The sequence below is a fragment of the Carcharodon carcharias genome (genome assembly GCF_017639515.1).
Source record: "Carcharodon carcharias isolate sCarCar2 chromosome 33 unlocalized genomic scaffold, sCarCar2.pri SUPER_33_unloc_1, whole genome shotgun sequence".
Taxonomy (NCBI): Eukaryota; Metazoa; Chordata; class Chondrichthyes; order Lamniformes; family Lamnidae; genus Carcharodon; species Carcharodon carcharias.
Genome location: NW_024470690.1, coordinates 2,107,754 through 2,121,683, shown reverse-complemented (window position 1 = coordinate 2,121,683; position 13,930 = coordinate 2,107,754). Strand labels below are relative to the sequence as shown.

Genomic DNA, 13,930 nt, shown 5'->3' with positions numbered 1-13,930 from the left:
GGGCACAGAATGTACTCCGGGTTGGGGACTTCAATGCTCATCACCAAGAATGGCTCAGTCGCACCATTACAGACCGAGCTGGCCGAGTACTATATAATACAGCTGCTAGACTGGGTCTGCGACAGGTGGTGAGGGAACCAACAAGAGGGAAAAACATACTTGACCTCATCCTCACCAACCTGCCTCTGCAGATGCGCCTTGTCCATGACAGTATCGGCAGGAGTGACCACCGCACAGTCCATGTGGAGACAAAGTCCTGTGTTTACATTGAGGATACCCTCCATCATGTTGTATGGCACTAACACCGTGCTAAATGGGATAGATATCGAACAGATTTAGCAACTCGAGACTGGGCATCCATGAGGCGCTGTGGGCCATCAGCAGCAGCAGAATTGTACTCAACCGCAATCTCATGGCCTGGCATATGCCCCACGCTACCATTACCGCCAAGCCAGAGGATCAACCTTGATTCAGTGAAGAGTGCAGGAGGGCATGCCAGAATACTGCACACAATATTCCAAGTGTGGTCCCACCAAGGCCCTGTATAATTGCAGCAAGACATCCCTGCTGCTGTACTCAAATCCCCTCGCTATGTAGGCCAACATACCATTTGCCTTCTTTACCTCCTGCTGCACCTGCATGCTTACCTTCAGCGACTGGTGTACGAGGACACCCAGGTCTCGTTGCACATTCCCCTCCCTCAAATTATAGCCATTCAGATAATTACACGATTGACACGACATCCACAAACATTCACTCCCTCCACCACCGACGCACATTAGCAGCAGTGTGTATCATCTACAAGATGCATTGCAAGAATTCACCAAGGCACCTTAGACAGCACTTTCCAAAGCCACGACCACTACCATCTAGAAGGACATGGGCAGCAGACATATGGGAACACTACCACCTGAAAGTTCCCCTCCAAGTCACTCATCATCCTGACTTGGAAATATATCACTGTTCCTTCACTGTCGCTGGGTCAAAGTCCTGGAACTCCCTTCCGAACAGTACTGTGGGTGCACCTACACCACATGGATTGCAGCAGTTCAAGAAAGCAGCTCACCACCAACTTCTCAAGGCCAATTAGGGATGGACAACAAATGCTGGCCTAGCCAGCAAAGCCCAAAGAATTTTTTAAAATCTTCACTTCCTGCACTATACCCATATCCCCTGTTTCCTTAGTATCCAAAAGGCTTATCAATCTCCATCTTGAATAACTCAATGACTGAACGTCCACAGCCCTCTGCGGTAAAGAATTTCAAAGATTCATAACCCTTTAAATGAGGATTAAGCTCACCATGTTCTTCCCTGTTTCAAGTTAGAATCTGATGTTTGAATATTTCTCAATCCATTCTTTTCCCTTATTCCTTGTGGTTTGGTGCCTTGAAAGCCAGCTCCGTAGCCCAGAGCTTGCAGTCTTCACTATTGGCCTCTGGTGTCTCTGCCAAGTGCAGTCAGTGCCCTGAGCTACTGCTTCTGGGGCCTTTGAACATATGCAGGCCATCACTTCCGCTTTGTATCGGCATAGCCTGGCATCCAACAACAACTTGCCTTAATGTAGCACCTTTTAACATAGTACAGTGTGTTCCTGAGTACTTCACAGAAGCATTATTGGCCAAAATTGAAACATGGAGCCACGTGTGATGATAGGATAGGTGACCAAAAACTTTGTCAAAGAGGTCGGTTTTAAGGAGCTTCTCAAAAGAGGAGAGAGAGGTAGAGAAGAAATTCCAGAGCTTGGGACCCAGGCAGCTGAAGGCACTGCTGCCAGTAAATAAGCAAAGAGCTTGTATATATTGCCTTTCAAGACAGATGCCCAGCAGGGTCCAACATGAAGCACAGAGGGAGGCTGTTTAGCTAAACACACCTGTGCCAGCTCCCTGAATAGGCTGGAAGAACTCGGCAAGCCAGGCAGGATCTGTGAAGAGAGAAATGGAATTAAAATTTCGAGCCCAATATGACAACTTCCTGAAGAAGAATCATACGACTCAAAACATTAGCAATTTCTCTCTTCACAGCCGCTGCCAGGCCTCCTGAGTCCTGCCAGTGGTTAGCGTTTTTATTTCAAAACTCCAGCATTCGCTGTACTTTGCTTTTATCTCTGAAAGATCTGCCCGTTTATCCACAGCGCCCTCGAGTGAGAAGTGGAGTGGAAACTAAATTCAAAGAATATGATGCTAGGAAATGCAGTCCCTGGAGCAGGAGGGCTGCTTGGGTTTATGTAAGATGTTGTCATGTATCCCTGTTGCCTGGAGTATGAGAAGAAATTTCTTCACTGAGTTGTGAAGCTTTGGAAATCTCTACCCCACGTTGCTTAGTTGTTGAATATTTTCGAGTCTGAGATTGATCAAGTTTTAGGCATGAAGAGAATCAAGTGATTTGGGGAATGGGCAGGAAAGTGGGGCTGAAGATCAGCTGTAATCTTATTGAATAGCAGAACCGGCTCAAGGGACTGTATGGTATCCTTCTGCTCCTATTCCTTATGCTGTTAAATCGATGAGATAATGAAACAACCCTTTACGTGAAATATACTTGATAGGCATTGAATAAAATTCACATACAAAGGATTGCTGAGGAGTTTGCAAGGAGCTATTGTCTTGGCTGCCTTGGCAAGGTTGGGTCAGAGTCCGCAAAGTGCTTCAGTCAGTTATATAGGGTTAAATTTTGGGTACAACACATCATTATGTTTTGAGCATACACTGATATTTGAAAGTTAGCAATAAGGTTAGCTGTTGTCCTTGTGCATGCGCCTGTATTGGTGGTTTACTACACTCTTGACATTCCTGCATGAGTACCCGGCCTTCAATGGCTTGCCTCTTCCCAGTATATTCATAACATAAAGTTGTTCTCACCAGATGTGACTCTTACTGATAGTTCTGTGACACTTTTTTCCTAGAAAGTTTCACCAAATTTGCAGCACAGGAAAAGACCATTTGACCCATCTGCTCTGTGCTGATGTTTATGCTCCACATGAACCTTCTCCCACTCTCTCTTATCAACATATCCATCTGCTCTCCCTCATCTATCCTCAAACATCTTATGCTATTCATATCAAACATTCAAGCTCCTTCAACAACACCTTCCAAACCCCTGACACAACCACCTAGAAGGACAAGGGCAGCAGATACATGGGAACACCACCACCTGGAAGTTTCCCTCCAAGCCACTCACGATCCTGATTTAGAAACATATCGGCCATTCCTTCACTGTCGCTGGGTCAAAATCCTGGAACTCCATCCCTAACAGCACTGTGGTTGTACCTACACCACATGGACTGCAGCGGTTCAAGGAGGCAGCTCACCACCACTTTCTCAAGGACAATTAGGAATGGGCAATGAATTCTGACCAGCCAGTGACTCCCACATCCCATGAAAGAATTTTAAAAATTCCATGTAGTAGTAAGTTCCATATTCTCATCATGCTGGATAAAGAAGCTTCTGAATTCCTGATTAGATTTATTGGGGATTGTCTGATATTGATATCCCCTCTTTTGGGTTTATTGGGGACTGTATGATATTGATGTCCCCTTGTTTGGATTTATTCGGGGCTGTCTGATATTGATGCCCCCACATTTTAGGTTTTCTGTAAGCAGAAAATCTTCTGCACCTACCCCATTCAGACCTCGTCTGTAATCTTAATGATCTCTTTTACTTCACAGCACTCTCCTTTCTAGAGAGAAAATCCCCAATCTATTCGGCCTTCCCTGATGTTCATAGCATTTCAGTTCTGGTATCAGCCTGTTGGTCTTTTTTGCTCTTTACTGTGCCTCTGTATATTTATAAAATGGAGACCAGAACTGTGCACAATACTAAGTGTGGTCCAATCAGGGTTCCATGCTATTTAAATATAACTTCTCTGCTTTTCAATTCTACCTCCCTCAGAATTAATCCCTGTGTTTTATTAACATTTTTGGTGGTCTTGTTAGCCTGTTTTGGTGCAGCTGTGCCTCCAATATTCCATTTAGGCTCTTAATTTCCAAGAATGTGCCCTGTTTAATCCCCCTACCAAAATAAGTTCTGTCTTATTTATCTACAGGGAAACTTATTTGTTATTTACTGCAAGTTTATTAATGTCTTGCATTTTGCTGCAGTTGTCCTCAGTATTAAACTGTATCTCTAAATTTGGGTCATCTGCAATTTTTGAAAATGTACTACTTATCTCTTCTCATGAACAGTTAGAGGTAATGTCTGTTAGACTCTATAACCACTGCTGAATCATTTGTCAATGCATGTGTATATATTAAGAGAAGCTTACAATGGTTATTCTACATGCTACACCTATTCTTACAAGAGGCATTGCTGAGCATCTTGAAGTCTGCAGACACTTCGTTTTCACAGATACGATTGTGATTGACCAGCTGTGAAACTTGTTGACGTGTACTGGGTTTTTTTGTGTGCACCTGCAGGAAGAGGAGATCGAGAGGGAGATTATCAAGCAAGAGGAGAACGTGGATCCTGATTACTGGGAGAAGTTGCTGCGGCACCACTACGAGCAACAGCAGGAGGACCTTGCGAGGAACCTAGGCAAGGGCAAGCGGGTCCGGAAGCAGGTCAACTACAACGATGCTGCCCAGGAGGATCAAGGTAAGCAACAGCACTGTGCATTTTCCCTGCGGTCCCTGGGTTAACCTCACCATGCGTTTGATCCCTTCATCCACGTCACTTATATAGATTGTTATGAAAAGGCAGGTGGTATTTGCAAATCCACAAAGCAAACTTGGCCACGCTATTGCAGTGATTTTGCAAGTTGTATTTATTACGTTAAGGCTTGTGCATTGAAATCAGAAGTAATGAGTCCACTAGCACCTTTAGAGATTTTAAAGATTAAGTTAAAAGATTAACAAAAGAAGAACAAACTTAAACATACACAAGATTACAATTACACAGTTAAAACTGTTCCCAAAATTTCTACTTAACCGGATTCCCAACTACACACCCTCTTTAAGGCAGCAGTCTAAATAGATCCCAAGCTTATAGAGTAATGTAGCAATATGACCACAAGCACCCACTGGACAATGGATTTCCAAAGGCTTTTAACACAGCTTTGGTTGTTGGAACAGCAAACTTCTGCAGGGTGGCTAGAGGCTTTTCCCACCAGTCTGTTTCACACAAGCCACCTTTCAAGATCTCACACCGTCACAGCCTTCCATAAATATATTTCTCCCTTTTTGATCAATAAATCCCATTGTTTCAACTTGTCTTCAGAAGTTAATTTTCCTAGAATATAACCATCTTTCGTGTTATCATTATGGCCAGCACTTTTGGGGAAAAATCAATGTAATAACCTTGCCTTATTTATCTTGCCAGTTGTAAGCATTTTTCAAGCCCCTTTAAAAATCAAACGCTGATCCACTTATCTAAAAATGCAAATTTCATTCATCCTGAATCTGCTGACCTCTCCTTAGATTTATTCATCTCCATTTCAAATGCCTATTTTACACCTAACTTCTTTGATAATTTAAACCTTACAGTCTAATCATCTATAGTTTACTAAATTAGCCACACATACGCACAACCACAATAAAATTAGAAAAAATATGATAGTTCCTTGACTAGATTGTAAATATTTGAGGCCCCAGCATTGATCCCTGTGGCCCTCAGCTGGTTACAACTTGCCAATCCAAAGAAGACCCATTCATCCTGATTCTAGCATTTTTTCCTATGACAGATGTTAGGCTAACTGACCTGTAGTTACCTGCTTTCTTCAATAGAGGAGTTAGATTTGCTGCTTTTCCAGTCTGATGGGGCTTTTCCAGTATCAAGGGAATTTTGGAAGATTATAGCCCACGCACAGCCATGTCTCCATGGCCATTTGTCTTCGGACTCGAGGATGACACCAGGACCTGGCGACTTGTCAGCCTTCAGTTTTAATAGCTTTCTCAGTATTCTTTCCCTGGTGATTGTAATTGTTTTAAGATGCGCGCGCACACATGCACATTCTGTTCAGTGCTTCTGCCATTTCCTTATTTCCCAATATTAATTCCGCAGACTCACTCTCTTGAGGACCCATGCTCATGCTCACTTTACTTTTTTCTGTTTGAAATACTTATAGAAACTCTTACTATCTGTTTTTCTGTTCCTAGCTAGCTTTCTCTCATACTCTAATTTTTCTGAAATGTCCCCTTTAAATATCTGCCACTGAATCTCAACTGACCTACCTCCTAACCTATGTTTCCAATTGACTTTAGCCAGCTCAGTCTTCATACCCTTGCAATTGCCTTTAGACCAGCTCTTCCTCAAACTGAATGCAAAATTCAATCATGTTATGATCACTACTACCTAGAGACTCTTTTACTATGAAGTCATTAATTAATCCTGCCTCATTGCACAATACCAGGCCTAGAATAGCCTGCTCTTTGGCTGTAGAACATGCTGCTCTAAGAAATTGTCATGAAAAGACTCCATGAACTCATCTTCCAGGCTAGTATTGCCAATCTGATTTGTCCAATCTGTATGTAGATTAAAATCATCCTTGATAATTGCAGCGCCTTTCTCAGAAGCCCACATTATCTCTCCCTATATACTCTATCCTACAGCATCATTACTGTTGGGCGGCCTATAAATTACTCCCACAATTAATTCTTCCCTTGGCCATTTCTTGTCTGTACCTAAACTGATTCTATATCTTGATCTTTATAACTACAATCATTTCTCACTATTAACAGAGCAACCCCACCACTAGCTTCTGAAATGTCAAGGACCCTTGAATATTCAGGTCCCAGCACTAATCATCTTGCAGCATCGTCTTTGTCATGTCATACATATTTATTTCTATTTGAGCTAACAATTCATCTGTTTTGTTATGAATGCTATATAAATTCAGATACAGAACCTTTAGTTCTGTCATTTCACTTTTTTTTGGAAAACTCTGGCTTTATCTGCTGGCACACTCTTAACTCGAATTCTCTGTCATGCTCTGATTGTCTTTACTCTTATTGCTATCATGCTCTCTTGCCTTCTCCTTTTCCTTTAATTTACCACATTTTCCTTCACATGTTCCCTCGCCCCCACTATTTAGTTTAAAACGTTACATTTTACCAGAACATTGGTCCACAGCACCTCATGGTTGTCTAGTCTTGAGTTGCTAGATCTGTTCGCAATCTATCCCATTTAGCATGGTGGTAGTGCCACACGACACGATGGAGGACATCCTCAATGCGAAGACAGGACTTTGTCTCCACACGAACTGTGCGGTGGTCACTCCTTCCAGTACTCTCATGGACAAAAGCCTGTGGCAGGCAAGTTTGCAAGGACGAAGTCAAGTTTTTCTCTCTTGTTGATTCCCTCCTCGCCTGCTGTAGACCCAGTCTAGTAGCTATGTCCTTTAGGGCTCGGTCAGTGGTGTTGCTAAATGTGCTCCCTTGAATTTTAACAATTGTCTTATGTTCTGCATCCATCGCTTGGGGCTCCATAGCAGGAGTTGGGTTCTGCACCAGTTCCTGTGGAGCCTTTTGTACAATTTTGGTCAGTTTTAGCTCCTAAGCAGCACCAGATTTCGTTCTTACCTGGAGTTTTAGAAGGGAAACAGAATTTGACAGCGAGAACAGTTTCCAGATTGTTAGATCCACCAATCTTCTCAACCTCATGGCTTGAAAGGTTACAGCTCAGCTTGAAGGTTACTTGACCCAAACCCGTAATGCAGGAGGGCCAAAATAAAACTATAATAGTTTTTTTTACAAAAACCACAAGTTAAAAAGACAAGTAATGAACTTCAGTTTCTAACGTTGCAGACTGGCAAGATGATGTTTCGGACAACCAATCAGAATATTCAGTTGGTTCAGAGGAAGAAGATGAAGACTTTGACGAAAGACCTGAAGGTGCCTTTAAAATTGTCATTCCCTCGATTGCAGATCATCAGTTAGCATTTGGCTGCTTTTTTTTTTGTTTGAAGAGGTGACAGACACTGACAGGACTGTATATAGTGAGGGTGGACCCTACACTCTCTGTAATGGGACTGTATGTAGAGGGCAGAGAGCGTACACTCTGTAATGGGACTGTATGTAGAAAGGGCAGAGAGTGTGTACTCTGTAATGGGACTGTATGTAGAAAGGGTGGAGAGCGTGCCCTCTGTAATGGGACTGTAAATAGAGAGGGTGGACCCTAGACTCCGCAGTCTAGACTGTATGTAGAGAGGGCGGAGAGGATACACTCTGTGATGGGACTGTATATGGGTTGCAGTTGCCCTTTTTATTTTGGGATATGGGCGTCGCTGGCTAGACCACCATTTATTACCCATACCTAATTGCACTTGAGAACGTGCAGTTCATGTGTTGTAGGAACACCCAGGGTGCTGGTAGCAAGGGAGTTCCAGGATTTTGAACCAAGTACTTGCTAATAGATGCATAAAAGCCTGTGGTTTAAAATGTTTCCTTTTGTCCCTCAAGGTCGCCGGCAATCCAAGCGTCAGCTCCGGGGTGAGAAGGACAAACCGCTTCCACCTTTGCTGGCTCGAGTTGGTGGGAACATCGAGGTAACTGATTAGTGGAGGACCATGCAGGCCTACTGGGGAGCGTGGGTAGTTAGAATTACTTTACATTGTGTTAGCAAAGAACCAGCACAGGTATGATGGGCTGAAGGACCACCTCTTGTGCTGTAACTTCCCACGGTTGGTATTACAATGATGTGCAATCAATTTGTACTGCGATGCAAGGAGAATCCTGCTGTCTTGGTAATGGGAAAACTGTACCAGCAGATACCTGACTACTTCTGACCTTAACTATTAATTCCTGCTGCTAACCGTGTTTTCTTTATACCTATATTCTACATTTCGATTTTACTAATAGGGCATTTGCCTGGTAACCTAATTGAAACAGTTCCCTGACCTGCCAGTCCAGCTGTCAGTTTAATTGGCAGTGTTTGTGCAAATTTCAGTGCCAGTGTTTCTCATCATAGTGGGAATGGTACTTGCTGAATTGCTTTTGTAGAGAGCTGGCACAGACATGACAGACTGATTGGCCTCCTTTTTGTGCTATTCCATTCAATGATTCTCTGATAAAGCATGATCAAAGAAAGCCAGAAACCCCTTCATGTGTTAATACCTCCTGTCACAGGAGCCAGGATATCTGTAACCTCTGACGATTGTCAATCATGAATGGAATAAACAGCCAAGCATTTCATTCTGGGTTCCTAACCCGTATCTCGAAGGGCAGTTAAACTCTGACTTGCCTCACTTGGTTTATGGAATAGCAGTCGGCATTCTGGTTTTCCTCCTGCCCTTATAAAACAGTGTGTGTGAGAATCTTTGGGAGTAGTGCCACAGGAGACCTGTTAGCATTTATAAAGTTCCCAGGCCTCTCCCATCATGGTTTTCACACGGGCTGGAGTCCAAAGTGGCATAAGACCACTTCTTCTGAAGCAGTCCCGCATCACTGGTATCAGCGGTTGGATTGCCCATTACTAGGGGATGTCTGGTGGGAGAGAGCGTGGGCAGTGGGTGAGCTCTACTGCTCTGTTTGAGTTGTTTGCCAAGTGATGATAGCCTTACTCATGTGAATTAGTCACTGACTGATGTTGACTGTCTTGATTTCCTAGAGGGGGTCTTGAGACCCGGCCCCTTCCTTCATACAGGACAAACATTATAAAACTGTGTAAAGGACTTCCGCAGGCAGTCTAAAAAGAGTCTGCCCTGCAAACCACCACAGTACAGTTGCTGCAGTCTCTGGCTGCAGTATTTGTGGGGGTGGGTGGGGGGGTTGGGGGAGGCGGTGGGTGGGTTGGGGGGGTGGGGTGGGGGGCTGCGGTGGGGGGGGGTGAGAATTTACACTGAGGTCAGTGACTACATAATGACCACCTTTTGGCTTTGCTGATGGCAGAAATCCCAGTTTCCATTGGAAACAGGTACTTGAGCGGGGCAGAGAAGGAAGTTCAGCAATGATCGAAGGTGTGGCAACACTGCGTGATATGCTGCTTACCTGGCACAATGCCAGGTTATGCATGGTTTTGACCGCCAAACTGCTGAGTTACCATACTTGAGGTGCCTTGGGGCTCCTGGGCTATGGATGGGCACATTCAGCCTAAAACATATGTCCATGGACTTCAGGCTGGGCTGCCTTCTACCATCAAGTTAGCTGTCACGCGAAGCAAGGGAATGCCTCTCCCGGGCTGATATCTCTCCTTTTGAAATCTCTCCCACCCCCACCCCCGGACAGGTTTTAGGATTTAACACTCGCCAAAGGAAGGCCTTCCTCAATGCAGTGATGAGGTGGGGGATGCCTCCTCAGGATGCCTTCAACTCCCAGTGGCTGGTCAGAGATCTGCGAGGCAAGAGCGAGAAGGAGTTCAAGTGAGTCTACCTTTGTGCTTCATATTAGAAATCTTACTGTGTGTGTGCGCGTAAACCTGTTTGTCCAGTGAGCATTCTCAGGCCTCTGTGTTTGTTCATAGAGCTTACGTGTCCCTCTTCATGAGACACTTATGTGAACCTGGGGCTGATGGTGCAGAGACATTTGCAGATGGAGTGCCTCGAGAGGGTCTCTCTCGGCAGCAGGTCCTGACCAGGATAGGAGTCATGTCACTGGTGAAAAAGAAGGTTAGTGCCAAACTGTTGGGAAAATGCATGTGGATGACAGTGGGACCAGACAGCCAGATGACTTGCACAATGCATTGACATAAACATGATGTGCCTAGATAAAGTGACTAAGCTTTGAAAGCAAAAGCACCATTTTCCTGCACAACGCCCAGCAGCATCAGAAACGGAAAGATGGGCGAATGTTGAAAAGAAATTTGCTGGCATGCTGCTGATTGTGGTGGGGAAAACTCTTCCTGTTTCTGTGCCTGGGCTGATGGGTCAGGTAGTTTCGTGGTTACTCTAGTCTAACAGTTCCTGACGACCCGACACCTTGTTCAGATCTCAGAGTTAGTGAATTGTAAAAGCGAGTTCAATAAACCTGGTCAGTTGCAGGCTGGCACATGAGCAGAAAAGATTATCATTAATCAAACCCCAAAGTTAAAGGGAGCTGTCACTCAGACTACCTTACTCGTGATTCCAGTTTCACACTGTGTGGCTCATTCTTAATCGGTTGGAGACAACTAAAACTGGGCAGTAAGAACTGCCCCATCGTGTTGCTCAGCTTCACAGGAATAAATAGGAAAAGGTCAGGTGGATTCCTGAATGTGTCTCATCCCAAGGTTCTGGCCGATCAGTAATTTCAGAGAGGGAAGATTCTGCCTCACTCATGTCCTTGTTGCCCCCACTGCCTCTTCTGCCCTAGCCTCATCCTGACTGCCATCAGTGATGGTGGTGTACAATGACCATGGTTGGCTCAGCAGGCAGCGGATGGGTCACTTACCTTCATGTCTCCTTTGCTTTGGTGTCAGGTGCAGGAATTTGAACATATCAACGGGAAGTGGAGCATGCCGGAGCTTATCCCAGAGGTCACTGCCGATTCCAAGAAGTCATCCAGAGCATCATCCCCTGTATTGAAGACAGCAACGACAACACCAGAACCCAGCTGCAGCAACACACCCTGCACCTCCAAACCAGGTACAGAGAGAAACCAAAAAACAGATTGTGTACACGGCAATAACCCCCCCTGCCCCGCCCTACCCTACCCACACACACAAACCAAGTACACGGAGAAACAGACTGTATACACATCAATACCCCCCACTTGCCCCACCCCCTGAAACACACACAAACCAAGTACACAGGGAGAAACAGACTGTGCACACAGCAATAACCCCCACTCCCTCCCAACCAGGTACAAAGAGAAACACAGTGTACGCAACAGTACTTCCCCCATACCAGATCAATTGTTTCTAATAAAAATGTTTTTGTTTACATTTTGAATAACCAGCGACTCCTGCCCCAAGTGATAAATTGGAGGGAAGTGGAACTCCTGCTGAAAAGGAAGTGACGGATGCCAAAGAGGAAGAGGCAAATGGTGGTGAAAAGATGGAACTGGAGGTAGTTTATGTTCTAAATAAAGACCACAAAAAGGCTGGGGAAGGATGTTTCTTGGGATGGGGGGGCGGTGGAGGCTAGCTGATGTTAGAGACGTTATGATCTTGTGTACAATCTACTCCACAAAATAATAGGCTTCGCAGCCCGAAATGTCATGGGTTTGTTAAACATTTGCTTTAACAGCAGCTTAATTGATGCAACCTTCCAAGTTCAGGCTGGAGAATTCAGATGCGATACAGTCTGAGCTTTGACCAGACCAGAATTTGTTCCAACATCCACCTTTTTCTCACCCCTTCCATGTGAAACTTTTCATGTTTTATATCATTCAATGCTGATATATTCGTGTCTGGCTTAGCAGCCATAGATTCAGATCTCCATCACACAATTACAGAATTGTTCCAGCACAGAAGGAGGCCATTTGGCCCAACCTGACTGCACCGTCTCTATGAATGAGCATTTCACCTAGTGCCCTCCTGCCTTCCCCGTAACCCTGCACATTATTTCTTTTCCAATAATCATCTAATTCCGTCTTGACTATCTTGATTGAACTTGCCTCCACCACACATTCTCGCAGTGCATTCCAGACCGGAACCACTCGCTGTGTGCAAAAGTTTTTTCTCATATCGCTTTTTGCTTCTTTTATCAGTTACCTTATACCTCTCTGGTTCTCAGTGCTTGACTGCTGTCCCTAACTTATCAAATCTATGGACGAAAGGAGTTTCTCCATCTGTTAGGTAGTCACTTCTGCAGAATCTGTCACCAACTAATGAAAGCTCTTTGAAATATACGCAATGAATATCTTCTAATGAGTTTCCTTGTCTAAACTGACCCTTGCTTTCCATTTAGTTTTCATTCAATAGCTTAGTGGACACTGCATCTAAACTGATTTGCATTTTCTCACTTAAAGGGCTATGACTACAATACAGTAGAATCTTACAGCACAGGTCTTTCGGCCCATTGTGCCTGTGCCAGCTCTTTGAAAGAGCTATCCAGTTAGTCCCACTCTTCTCCCCCCACCCCCAGCTCTTACCCCATAGCCTTGCAAGTTCTTCCTTTTTTTTTCAAATATTGATCTAATTCCCTTTTTCAAAGTTCTGATTGAATCTGCTTCTGCTGCCTTTTCAGGCAGCAGGTGCCAGATCACAATAACTCAGTGTTTAATAAAAAAAATTCCCCTCATCTCCTCCTCTGGTTCTTTTACCGATTCTCTTCAATCCGCGCCCCTTTGGTTACTGACCCTCCTGCCATTGGAAAGAGTTTCTCCCTATTCTCCTTATCAGATTGGGAGTATAAATAATATGAAGAGAAATTAGTGAAGACTGATATCTGATTTAACCCTTTGTGTATGTGCAGTGCTGCCCTTTAATGTCTTAAAGCTTCTCAGTTATTCCTTCGGCAATCATGTGCATGTTAATGTTCCTCCTTAGACTCCCAGTACAGAGGAAGATCCTGTGGTCACTGAAAAAGCTGAGACCCAGCCACCAGTTAGTGAAGATGTTAAAGAGCAGCCAGAAGAGGAGAAGCAGAGTGCCGATATAGAGGGACAGGAGCCGGTGTCCAAAGATGAGAAACAAGGTACCAGACCAGATCAGAGATGTTCAAGGGAATATGTGGGGTGAGAGAGACTGGGTGAAACAGGATTGTTTAGCATTACCTGAAGGAGGAAGCTGATTGTTTGTACTGAAGGTGTGCTGATTGATAAACAGTGTTTGTTGTACTCTGCAGGGAGATGGAAAGAAGGAGGGGATAACAGGGAGAAGTCGCTCAGCATTCCTATTGCTGATTACTGTCCAGAGTCTCCTGCTGAGAGGGAGGAGCTGAGAGGGAAGAGCTATCAGGGTAAATGGAACAAAGCTGGCTAAATGGAGTTGGTTACAAATCAGCCATGGCCTGACTGAATGAAAGGACAGGCTCAGGGGAATGACTGACCACCTCCTGTTTCAATGTACTTAACAGGAGCATTTAAAAACGAGTTAAGGACAAGATGGGAGCTTTAAGGCCCTGCTAATGTTGTCACCCCAGAGGG

The 13,930-nt window shown here is 44.5% G+C and overlaps 1 protein-coding gene across 3 annotated transcripts in view; it reads left to right on the top strand.

Annotated features, from left to right (window-relative positions):
- LOC121274166 (chromodomain-helicase-DNA-binding protein 3-like) overlaps nt 1-13,930 on the top strand; it is a 109,739-nt gene that overhangs the window by 67,533 nt on the left and 28,276 nt on the right. For 2 of the 3 annotated variants that reach the window (XM_041181367.1, XM_041181365.1), the window contains 9 exons: nt 4,409-4,586; nt 7,733-7,819; nt 8,387-8,472; nt 10,151-10,284; nt 10,386-10,530; nt 11,319-11,484; nt 11,798-11,907; nt 13,332-13,479; nt 13,630-13,743. In XM_041181367.1, the coding sequence (XP_041037301.1) occupies nt 4,409-4,586; nt 7,733-7,819; nt 8,387-8,472; nt 10,151-10,284; nt 10,386-10,530; nt 11,319-11,484; nt 11,798-11,907; nt 13,332-13,479; nt 13,630-13,743 (1,168 nt within the window). The remainder of the gene's footprint in view (nt 1-4,408; nt 4,587-7,732; nt 7,820-8,386; nt 8,473-10,150; nt 10,285-10,385; nt 10,531-11,318; nt 11,485-11,797; nt 11,908-13,331; nt 13,480-13,629; nt 13,744-13,930) is intronic. The other variant, XM_041181366.1, reaches the window with a different exon arrangement.